The sequence below is a fragment of the Sinocyclocheilus anshuiensis genome, unplaced genomic scaffold (assembly GCF_001515605.1).
Source record: "Sinocyclocheilus anshuiensis isolate Anshui unplaced genomic scaffold, SAMN03320099.WGS_v1.1 scaffold754, whole genome shotgun sequence".
In the NCBI taxonomy this organism is placed as follows: Eukaryota; Metazoa; Chordata; class Actinopteri; order Cypriniformes; family Cyprinidae; genus Sinocyclocheilus; species Sinocyclocheilus anshuiensis.
In genome coordinates this window covers 373,533-386,184 of record NW_015542361.1, presented here as the reverse complement: position 1 = coordinate 386,184, position 12,652 = coordinate 373,533, and the positions used below count along the sequence as shown (strand labels likewise).

Here is a 12,652-nt window from a genome sequence, read left to right as displayed (position 1 = left end):
GAATGACACACACCTGAACTAAATTACACAGTCAAACATGAGGGAAACTAGGTCACACAGAGCACGAGGGATGAAAACAGAACAAAAGTCCAATGGGGTGTGACAGAAATAACATCAAATAAAATATAAAATAAAAAATAACTTACACTTAAAAAATGTTGCCCTGGCAATTGCCTGAAATAAATGAAATAAATCAGATGTTTAAGTACTGAAATTACTAAAATCAAATTAAAAATACATTTAAATTGCATAAACACTGCTCTTATAATTCATTTGTTCATTGTTAATTGGTTGCATCCACATCGTCAATGACTTGCCAATCACATATTTTTTTTAAAAAAAAAGTGAAAAAAAAAAAAAAAAAAAGATATATATATATATATATATGTGTGTGTGTGTGTGTGCGTGTGTGTGTACCGTAGTATAGTTTGGGTCGTGGACTCTCTTCAATGTCACTATAGGGCTCACTTACTTAGTTTGAGAATCATTCCTCTTGAAAATAACTGTGATTAAAAGGTGAAATAACTGTGATTAAAAGGCAAAATGTTTAGGTAAAAACAAGGTATTCTGAACACTTCCCAAGCTGCAATTTGTCAGAAACATCGGTAGTCCCGAAACTTGCTATTGGTTGAGTCAGTGTTGCTATGTCATGCTGGTCATGAAGGTTAAAACAACTCAAGTACAGTGTTTTGATAGCACCACAGTGTTTACACTTTTAGGGGATATCAACCTACTAATGGTCTACTCATAGATGGCTCTGCATATTTTTATTATTTATTTATTCATTTATTCATAACATTGAAAAAATTGCACACTTGATCTCTAAGTTCTGCTCAGTGTGTTACCCAAAATGGGTCCTTGAAACATCAAGTATAAAATGTTAATTTGCATGGAAATATCTCAGTTAAGCTACAGACTGTGCAACACCTGCTTATTTTTGTTGCCTTTCTGCATAAAAAGAAACAGTGAATGTAGCTTTTTTGTTGCATGAATTATAAACCTTATTTTTTTCTTCATATATATAAACAAAAGCCTTTGAGGTTTGACCAGCTCTGCTTTGGTCGTTTAATCATAGTTGTGTGACAGCGTAACGTTGACATGGAGGTAAACGTTTTCTGCTTGGCTTGTGGTCGAGCAGCATTTTTCTCTCTCTCTGTCTCTGATCCTGCTGGGATCTGTGGCCTCACCATTTCCGATAAAGCCTGATAAATAAACATGTGCCCTGATCTCCCTGAGGTCCTCCACCCTCTCTCCAGAGTCCACCCATTCCACATACATTTCCTCCCTTCACAATTAGCCCACAATAAAACACACCTTTCTCTTAATAAAGAGAGGCTTTTTAACATACTCTCACCCACCACGGTCTTCCTCTTCTGCTCAGCAGTGATGAGCAACTGTGGAGAGAAGAAACACTTTAGTAGGCCTATCTCGTCTTACCATTCACAGACAAACAATAGAGCAGAAGACAAAAAAAAAAAATTACAAATAAAGCGAAGTAAAAGAAAGAATATATATATATATATTTGTAACATGTAAAAAAGTCATGAACATTACCAGTCAGCTCTGACTTCCTGATGGTTTTGATAAGATTAGTGGCTTTCTTAAACAGGATGTGAGAGGGCTGCTTTTTAAAAACATGCTGTATGGACAGAGAATGCTTTCGTAACTGTACGTCTCCACACAGACTTTCTCACAAAAGTGAAACTTTCACTCAGTTTAGCTTGGGGAGTTTATCAAAGGGACAGAATAAAGAAGATTTAACATCAGCCATATTAAAAAGACATGCAGCGGTTCAATATTTAAAAAGCCCATTTACTACGACAGAAGTGCTTTTTCATTCAAGAGCATATGGCTACAGTACCTGTTTATAGTCTTATCGCCTTTCTTTCTGTGTGTGGGGGGAAAAGGAGAGACAAAAAAATATTGAAGATATTTTCAAAAGACATTGAAGAATCATTCAATTAACAGCGGCATGATGTAAAATAATTACTTGACTTGCCTCTCTTAATGAGTATCTCTAATTAGCCATACATTTGTTTTGTGAAAACTCCAAACTACAGGCTGCGGTTGTGAAGAGCTGGTAAGTATGTTGAAGTAGAGGCAGATTTTTCTCTCCTGTACTGTCTGTCTTACGTCGAGCGGCTTGGAGGCACAATTCGGGACCGATGTATGCACACATGTAGCATTAAACACTGAGTCACATCTCTCTCTCTCTTTTTTCTCCTTTTTTTTCTCTTTTATTTTAATTAGCCATGCAACAATTAAAATATTCACAAACTAAATTGAACCTTGTCTCCCTCTCCTCTCGACTCGATTTCAGCACCTGTCAAAACAACACCCCTTGTTGGAGTCATTATGCAAAACTCATACGCACAAAACCAGCATGTGTGAGAAGAAAACAGCAATTATTTCTGATATTCACTTATTTGGGGGTTACATTGACATTTAAGTTTTCCACAAAGGTAATCTTTGTTCACCGCAGCTGAGAGGTAGAGAGGGTGTTGAGAGAAAACAGACTGTCACCTTCAGACAGTCAAATAAGTGATTGTGATACAGCTTTATATCACATTTAGTCAGGTCCTCTTTGGTGTCTTTAAAGGTATAGTTCACCCTCAAATTATGTATTTTTTTCTTCTATTAAACACAAAAGAAGATATTTTGAAAAATGTATTTTGTCTTCACAACGAGAAGCAGGTAGTGCAGTTTTGGAACCCATTGACTGTCATTGTAAGGACAAAAATCTTCAAAATATCTTTTTTTTTTTTGTTCCACAGAAAGGATACAGGTTTGAAATGACATGAGGGGGAGTAAATGATGACAAAATATTCAATTTTTGTGTGAACTATTCTTTTAAAGGTTCAGAGCTGGATACAACAGCCCTCTTTCCCAACAATGGAGGCCTGATTTTTTTTTTTTTTTGTGATTATCTCTCAGTATTGTCCCAGAGTTGCTGTCCTTAGCAGAAGGAAAGATGATGTAATGGCTTGGATGATGGCCCTTTTGCCCATCACCACACTGCATTCATTGTTTTTCGGCTTTTCTGTGTTGAGGTGTAGTCATGCGTGATGGTTGCTTCGACCACGGCTCGCTCAGCTTTGCCACTAAGACACATCCCTGTGTTTTTAACGGGACTGCCAAAAGATCGTCAGGTCAGACAGGGTTCAATTAATCTTTTTCACGCTTTAGTGTCTGCCACCTCATGTACAATTGAAATGTCTTCATAGTTGTGGGTGGAAACAACAAGGGAAAGTTTTAGAGCTGAATTATCACATGTTGACCTTTAGTGAAGTATGTTTTATGCTATACTTTAGCCTTCATCATTGGCCACTTGACTTTGTTTCTTTCTTTGTGAGCAACTTTCTTTGTAACTCTCCCACTTTTTTTATGCACAGACCCCCTCTAACCCACCTCTACAATTTAACAAATGCTTACAGTTATCCATCTTTTTTCCCTTCTCACAGTCTGAGATCTACAGGCAGGAGGCTCGACACGCTGTGACTACCATTGTACCTCTCTCGCACACACATACAGAGCACATCTGCTGGTCTTCGGGATAATGCTGCACATGTTTAACATAAAGGGAGGCTTTGAGCTTCAGGCCGCCTCTGGATGATGATGAGGATGAGGATGCAGCAGGCCAGGACAATGAACTGTGAGCATTCTTTGGTCTCCCACTGATCTTCCCTCCCCTGGCATCCCAACAAGCGAGCACATCTGCTGGTCTTCGGGATAATGCTGCACATGTTTAACATAAAGGGAGGCTTTGAGCTTCAGGCCGCCTCTGGATGATGATGAGGATGAGGATGCAGCAGGCCAGGACAATGAACTGTGAGCATTCTTTGGTCTCCCACTGATCTTCCCTCCCCTGGCTTCCCAACAAGCCTGTCAGACACACAGGATAAAAGCAGCAGCATTTTTCTCTCTGCTCATCCTTTCAAGGATGCTGAAAGCTAGCTGAAAGCTGAACTACCTGTTGAAATGTTCTCTTAAGATGCTCTCAATGATATATTGTGTGAGACAGACACCGGCAGAGACTGAGAGAGTTTTGCAGGCTGAGCTAATAGAAGGGAACTGTGTAGAGAGGAAGGCGACGCAACCCGTGTGCATTTGTAACTGTAACAATTTGTCTGTGGTGGCTTCGCAACCTATGAACTAGGTATAATTAGGTCACTTACTGTCTAACCACAAATAAGAAAACAACCTGCATCATGCAGCGAGCTGTTTGCTGGATGAGAACGAGTTTGTCCTTTCAGGCTGCGTGCGTTTCTTCTGTTTGATTCAGTTTCGGTTTTGTGCTGGGAACCTTTGCTTAATGCCTCATTACAGCCACTAATAATCCAGTTCAGTCAAAGAGCATCGGGAGGAAGAAAAACAAGCCATGTTTTATTGGATTAATTAGAACTATTCTGAAGACCACCTGCAACAGACTAAACACGGGCAGAGAAAGAGAGAGAAAAGGACAGATCAGACCTCTCTGATAAGCGTGCAATGATTTTAACCATCGCTATCGGTTTATGATTTTGTTATTGTACGTTCCTGGCCATATTCCCATAAGTGCATAGCATGCAGTGCCGTTTCCATCCATTAAATATGCAACACATGGCAGCCATTTTTGAACACCAAACTGTTAGTTCCTCTTTGTTTTATATGGGGTCCGCTAATGATTCAGAGAAAATAAAACTGACTTTTGCACTTTCTGTAAATAATGATTGATTTATCAATAACGATGACCTCTTTCATAATTAATTAATCAGCCACTGCATAGTAATTAGTCAATGGATTTTGGTCGATAAAGCTTCACAATAACAGAGCAGCTAATGGCCTTGCGATCTATATTTTTATTTTCATTTCAACTCGCGAATACTTTGACTTCGGTTTGTTTCACTTGTCGATGCCTTCTCCTCCCTTGAAACCACCGTTTTCTGTAAATGTACACATACTTTTCCCAAACAATGATGCAGAAGGACACCAAAATTATGTTATAACAAGACACAAAGCCTGAAAGAGCCAGATCTGCTCTGTGTTATTTGATTTAGGGCTTGAACATGCTGTGTAATCTAGAACATTTAAGGATTCAATGGGTTTTATGTCCTCTTTGAGGTTAGCTGTACACTTAAAAACTCTTTGTTCAGAATCTGTTCAAGGCTAAAGTTTACTTTTGTGTGCATGTGTTAGTGAGTTTGTGTGTGTGTGTGTTTTATATGGAACCTTGATTCTGCCCTCCATGTTGATTTGCGAGAAGCCACTAGAGGACCAGCTCAAGGACGCAAACGCGCACAGGTACCTCAAGTTTAATGTAATATTCTGTCGCTACAGAGGCCTTAATTTAGTCATGTTCACCTTGAGGTTCCAAAATCAAAGCCTGGCCCTCCCGAAAGCTATCTAACTGCTAGATAATGCAAAACATATTCATGAACTTTGCAATTCTTACTGCAGGCTCTATCAGAAACCACAATCAGTTCAAATATCTTAGATGCACCTTTGTTTAATGTCAGTGCATCACATTTGCCACTTGTATCACACCTGCCACGAAGTGCACTGGTGTGTTTGCATTTCTCATAGTGATATATAGATCCTGCTATATACTCATACAGTAGCTTTAGCAAGGGATGTGAAGGCATAAATTACACAGTATGTTCTCTGGCGTTGAAACAATGGCCCTGCTTGACAAAGCAAAGATAAGAAGGACAGCATTTTGATTTTGGCATGTGCACCCTCTAATTAAGATGTGGTTTGCAGAGCTTGCAAAAGAGAACAGAATGTGATGTAAAGTGAGGTAAAGATAAGACATAAATCCGGTTGTTTTGCCATGTTGCTTGAAAGGCTCAGTATTAACCACAGACTGTAAAGCTGCATGCCACTGGGCCCTGTGTGACAGTGCTCTAAAGGAAGTCTCAGTGGCTTTTCAAGAGGTGCACGCGTTAATTAGAGCACGCTGCTGCTGTTGCGCTACGTGTGACAGGTAGTATCAGGCCGCTGAGACTCGATCGTTTCGTCTAGCTCCTGACTAACCCAGCTGCCCCTACCCGAAGAGAAAGAGAGAGTGAGAGAGAGGAAGGGGAAGAGGGAGACGGGGGTCTGGGACAAGGAGCAACCACCGTGTTTGCTGTCAGGCCTACATGCTGTGGGCCACGACTCAATGGCACTGATCCAAATAGGTGAGACATTAGCATTTCTAACAGAGGAAAGATAGGCAGTGAAACTTTGCAGGGCATCCTACAAATGCAGATAACAGAGACATGCTTCGCTGAAGAAATATTGAGAGGCAGAACGCTGAAACCTTAAATGTGCTGTAGATTTATGAAGTGGGGTGTTTTAAATTTGCTTCTAGGTACAGCTATAAAAGAATAACCTCACGAAAATATGAAGAAGCGAATTGCGCATGACATTTTTTTCTGCTTTCTTCTGAATTAAAACAACAGTGTATGCATTTTGACAAAATGCCCCCCAAATTTGCTAGCTGCTCTGCAAATTTGGTTCAGAGGCTTTTTTCAGATATGCATTAAGCATGGCAATGTTTAAGAGCAGATGTATTTCGATTTTAATGACTTTGTTTCATTTCAGATAAGGCTTTTGGCTTGGAGTTTCTGCTAATTATACTGTGGAAAATATGCACTTTACTGATAACTGTTGCCTCTCTTAAAGTATTCCCAGTATCAAATTTATTTATTAATGTATTAATTTCTTAATTTATTTATAGATGCTCTTTAAAATATTGCAAACTGTGCGTGTTATTGTTTGTGGGTGTATTTGTATCAGGCGTCTTCATTCACATTTAAACTTCATACTTTGCCTCTGCAGAAGTGAGTGTTTGTGTGTGTGTGACACCTCTTTAACCATATGAAATTTGGTTTTTTAATCAGAAAAAAAAAAGAAATGACTTGGGAGCAAGGAAGGCATATTAATGCACTTAATTTGCATACAGTCGTCAGGCGAGGCTATGTTCAAAAACAAACTGGATTCGTCAGTTCATTTCACATTGTGTCTTTGTCTATCTGCTTTTGTTATATGGTAAAGATAAAGAAGGAAATCAAATTGAAGAAAAGGGCAAGCAGTTATCTCTCCAAATGAGCAGCTGCTCATCATGCCTCGCTTAAATCATAGATCTATATTGCAGAAGGCATGCTGGCCACATTCAAAAAGGGCCTCGTCTGATATCTGCCAGAATTTGCTGCGACATCGACAAAAGCAATTTGAACAACTCGCTACCCATAAGAAACTCCAAAGTCATAAGGCGTTGCACTAAACCCAAACATCACCCAGCTTTTTTAGGCCTTTGTCTGAGGACCATTGCTTTAATCACATGACCTGGCAGAGCGAACCATCCATGATTTATATTTGTCTTGCATTTACTCCTGTATTATATTTTGCTGAATATCAAAAATCTCACAGAACTGCTTAGCCATGTGTAATTTGCAGCGCATGTGCTTACACGCGTGAGTGTGTTTATAACATACTCAGTCTTTAAATGCATAATACACCTACAGTGCATTGTTCACATCCAGATTCCAGCATTTTTTTTTCTTTTAAATTCCTCAGAGTCATAACTCTGGACAAAAGAGGAATGGCATTCAGCAGCAGCCCACAGTGTGTTTAGCAGTGACTGGAAGTGGCCTCAGTGTTTTTATTCATGTTGGAGAGATAAGACTGCAACCGACATGGCGTAGGAAGAGCAAATAGCTAAACAACAGGCGGCCCTTATTAGAGTTCTTATGAGAGCATCAGCAAATATGTGCTCCAAGCCCACTGCCTTCTACAGCAGACAGTGTGTGTGTGTGTGTGTGTGTGTGTGTGTGTGTGTGTGCTGGTTTGTTAGTCTTTGTGTATTTGTCTCTAAAAATTCACTTTTTTTTGTACCAGACCAGTAGGTTCCTCCAACTGGTTGTCTGAATTGCTGCTGCTTGTCAACACAGAAATCAGTTATTTGTTTCCCTGTGCATGTGAAAAACATGTACAGGAGCTGTCATACTGCGGTGAGGAAGAGTGAAATATAATGTGTTAGCAGCCCAGGTGCTGAGTCATTAGGTAGTCCCACTCTAATAAGTAATCTGGGTCAATCTGCACCATTTAAAAGGTTTATTAATGACCAAAGGGTGTGGGTTACCCAGCCCAGAACATTTTACCCTTCCTCAGGCGATGAGTGTGTGAGAGACAAACCAGCATGTGTTTCCAAATAATGCAGAGAGAAGAGAAACATCTCTTCTCAGTCGTTCTAGATGCAGTTTCCTGAACACCTGCTCTTGCCATTGTCTTTGTTAAAATGACCACAGTGCATTTATTTCACGTTAAAGCGCATAGCCACCGTTACCAGGCAGCATACTAATCAGCTTAATGAGATATTATACAATATGTTGTTGACCAAAGCAAAACTCACTTTATTGTTTCTGAAGCTTGACCCTGTCAATTTCAGGGGAATGCAGCAACATCATTATCCTTCCTTAAGACGGTGAGTAGCATGCTAAATAAGCACAAGCTATCTAGATAACAACAGGCACTACTCATGTATTCGTTTTAGGCTGGTGGTTCATTGGGACACTCTGTGGCCATTTTAAATGACTGGGAAGCCTCTGATACTTTGGGAACCCTTTCAATAAAGCCAACTGTTGTTTTCTTCTCATCGGAAGCCATACGAGAGTGAGAGAACAGAGAGAGGGAAAAAAGAAGGTGAACACAGAATGATATGCATCAAACATAATGTGCCTCTTAATGGAAAATTACGCCAAGACAAGTGTCGCAGCAGTGAGATAAGGGCTTGTGTTTACTGGAGTAACCCCTTGGTTTTAAGTGCTATTGTTAATATCATAATTGTAGTATTGCGGCGGCTTCATGACAATAACATTGCTCCGTTTCATTAAGGCGTGTAATTGGTGGGATTCTGATAGGATGGGACCAAGTAGCTTAATTATGCGGCGCCTTGCCGTGTTTACTGGGTAATTATTGCCTCAAAAATTGTGTTACTGTTTGAGAAAAAGTTCTGAGAGTTCCAGCTTCTCTCCCCAAGTGTGAGAGTACATGTAGTACTTCATAAATCAGAGGGAGATGAACTCGCTCTTTTTTTTCTTCACACTTGTCACTGAAGTACAGTCATCGTTGTTAACCATTTCCTCACACCATAGTCAGATTGCTGACATACAAAGGGATACTCAAGAATGAACTGAATTAACTGCCGTATGGTGTGATTTTCTTTGCCAGACAATGCAGTATAAAATCTGAAATGTAGATCCATACAAAAGAATATATCTACAGTTTTGTTTTCCACCTCTACACCCACTTCAGCAAAAAATGAAACACCTTTGTGTTTGTGCTAATGTCTAAGACAGACTTGACGCTGTGATGCTATTTAACTTGGAAATATGACCTTCACCACACTATACAGTATTTCTAAAGGTCTAAGAGAAAAGGTCTTTATTTTTCATGAAATCTGAGAGCAGAGTGGGTGTTCTTCACGAACAGTTCTCAGACAATGGTGAAGATAGTGTGCTGTGACCTGTTCTGTTCAAATTATTGCACCTTTACTTCTAGTTGATATTTGTTACTGTTCCGCATATCATTTTACTTTAATTTATATATTGTGCAGTATTTCCTGTTGATTGTGCACAGTGATAATACAATAAGTTTACTAATGATGCCTTAAGGCTAGAAGGAGGTGTGTATTGACTGTATACCTGCTGTTCTTTGCTTTTGAATAGTGTACTAAATACTTGTTTTGTCTCTTTTGTCCTTTAGGATGGAGGACTCTGGTTTGTGCCTTGGTGTATCCTCGGTGGTCCCGGATGCTGACACCCATCTCAGCAATGCAGTACTTAATGGCCGCTACCCAATCAGTCAGAAACTTCATCAGCTGACTGCTCAGCTGGGTCATGCCTTTCCTGAACTACAGAGTCGCCAACAGATCCCAGAGGAAAAGGCAGCCACCCCGTTGGATGAGAAAACCCACGCTGCCTTAGCTAATCAGCCAATCAGTAGTCAGATGGCCTTACTGGCCAACCAGCTTAACCGTGACATGGATGTGGGTGCCCTGAGTGGTCTCAATGGCCGTGTTGATTTGCAACAATTTCTCAATGGGCAGAACTTGGGAATCGTGACCCAGATGAATGACATAGAAGATGATGCCCGTAAGAACCGCAAATACCCCTGTCCACTATGTGGCAAGCGCTTCCGCTTTAACAGCATTCTGTCTCTTCATATGCGTACACACACTGGAGAGAAGCCCTTCAAATGCCCCTATTGTGACCATAGAGCTGCTCAAAAGGGTAACTTGAAGATCCACCTCCGCACCCATAAGCTGGGAAATCTTGGTAAGGGCCGTGGTCGTGTACGTGAGGAAAACAGACTGCTTCATGAACTTGAAGAGAGGGCCATTCTACGTGATAAGCAAATGAGGAGCAGCTTGCTGCAACCCTCTCAACCTCTTCCAGCCCACTTGGGTATTCAGAGTCACAACCAGCAACAGCCTGGCTCTGCCTGTGGCCTGCTCACTCCAACTAGTATCGGCAGCTCACCTGATGGACTGAGCCAGCCGTCTGCCTCACCTAAGCCCGCAGGTGCCAACCTGCAAGATGAGCAAGCCCTCAATCCAGCCCAAGGATTTCGGTGCACTTTTTGCAAGGGTAAATTTAAGAAGCGTGAGGAGCTAGAGCGCCACATTCGCATTCTCCACAAGCCCTACAAGTGTACCCTGTGTGAATTCGCTGCTTCCCAAGAGGAGGACCTCATCTCCCATGTGGAGAAAACCCACATCACAGCTGAATCAGCGCAGGGACAAGGCACGGGAGCTGGCAATGGAGAGAAGCCCAACAATGAATTTCGCTGTGAGGTTTGTGGCCAGGTCTTCAGTCAATCTTGGTTTTTGAAAGGACACATGCGGAAACACAAGGACTCCTTTGAGCATTGCTGCCAGATCTGTGGACGCCGTTTCAAGGAGCCCTGGTTCCTTAAGAATCACATGAAGGTACACCTAAACAAGCTGGCCATCAAGAGCAAGCCCCCTATAGGCGGAGGAGCAGATGAAGATGGACACTCTGTGAACAGCATGAGCAGCCTGGCTCAAGAAGCCCACGCCAATCTGTATTCACGTTACATTTCTTGTCTACAAAGTGGCTTCCTCACACCCGGCAAGCAAGGCCTGGCTGAACAGCAGCACCAGATGCTGGCCAAGGCTGGTATAGCTATGAAGGAGAAGGAGATGCTTGGAAGGCTCCTAAACCCAATGGCCAACCTGGGCCACGGCTTAGGGGAAAATGAAAAGCGCTCACTCTTGGGTTGCCTGAACCTGGTACCTCCTCTGAAGTCAAGCTGTATGGAGCGCTTGCAAGCCGCAGCAAAGGTGGCGGAGATGGACCCCCTGAACAGCTATCAAGCCTGGCAAATTATGGCTCGTGGAATGGCTATGGAACGCTCCTTCGTGCCAAAAGAGCAGCACCATGGGGGGCATGGACAAGAAGATGAACTTGCCAGTGCAGCTGGGATTGTTCTCTTTGGGCAAGACAAGCTTGAGCACCCAACCTTAGGTTCTAGTGATGGTTCCAAGCAGAAGCAACACCCTGATGTCCTTCATGGAGTGAAGACAAGTGGAGGCATGATGCCCTTGAAAGATGAGGGTCTAAGCTTTGATAGCCACCGTGAGTTCTTGCCTCACCATGGGGGTCTGGGCCTGGGCCAAGGGCTTGAGTACAGCCTAGCTGGCTTGAAAGAGAAAGCAACTGAGTGTCCTGACTGTGGCAGAGTTTTTAGAACCTACCACCAGATGGTGGTCCACTCCCGGGTACACAGCAAGGACCGTCGAACCCTAGAGGACAGCTCCCAGCATGGTCTGGACGAAAGGCGTGGCTCAGCTAGCGACCCTGAATCTCAGTCCATCAGCCGATCCACAACGCCAGGCTCCTCCAATGTGACAGAGGAAAGCGGTGCTGGAGGCGGACACTCCCAAACGGGCAGTGTGCAGGATGACAGTCCCCACCCTTCTTCTCCTTCTTCAGGTAAGAAAATTATCAGTCTGTATGTATGTATGTATGTATGTATGTATATATATATATATATATATATATGTATGTTTAACTGTCAACTTGAGCTTTGAATCCGTGGCGGAAGGAAGTAGTTCCGCACAAAAGAGGGTTTTATTAAGCGCTCCGGTGTTTCTTGTTTAATTACACACGTTACTACACATGCTAACGTGACAGTCACGACTCATGCAGCGGTAAGGTTTTCTTTTTCTTTTGTTTTTACTCGCGATCTTTACAACACGCATTACATTACGTATTTCATGGCACACTCGTTTTATGCGTATTTGGCTCCACCTATTGTTGTGGGTGTATTATTGACATGTCAAAGTCTAGACCCTGAATATAAGACGACTGCGTTTTCTCAGATGTATTTCCAAGAAAAAAACATCGTCTTATATTCGGGTCAATACGGTATATATATATGTATATAAAGTATTAAAAGTATATATTTAAATAAATGCCTAAAATTAGCTTTTCGGTCAACTGTCTGTCATTACAGTAAATTTAAATAGCAATTATCTAATGAAAGCTTTACAAAGTAGCAGAATTACAGCCCTAAGAGAGCAATTTCACAGTGGGTAGGAACAAATGAGGAAGAAACTATGCCGTATGAATTGGTGAGATGTCAGTATCAATGGGGTTCAGATACA

The 12,652-nt window shown here is 41.6% G+C and overlaps 1 protein-coding gene across 8 annotated transcripts in view; it reads left to right on the top strand.

Annotated features, from left to right (window-relative positions):
* Window positions 1–12,652, top strand: part of LOC107691894 (zinc finger protein 536-like) — a 196,922-nt gene that overhangs the window by 80,807 nt on the left and 103,463 nt on the right. For all 8 annotated transcript variants that reach the window (XM_016490724.1, XM_016490725.1, XM_016490727.1 and 5 more), the window contains one exon: window positions 9,727–11,978. In XM_016490724.1, the coding sequence (XP_016346210.1) occupies window positions 9,727–11,978 (2,252 nt within the window). The remainder of the gene's footprint in view (window positions 1–9,726; window positions 11,979–12,652) is intronic.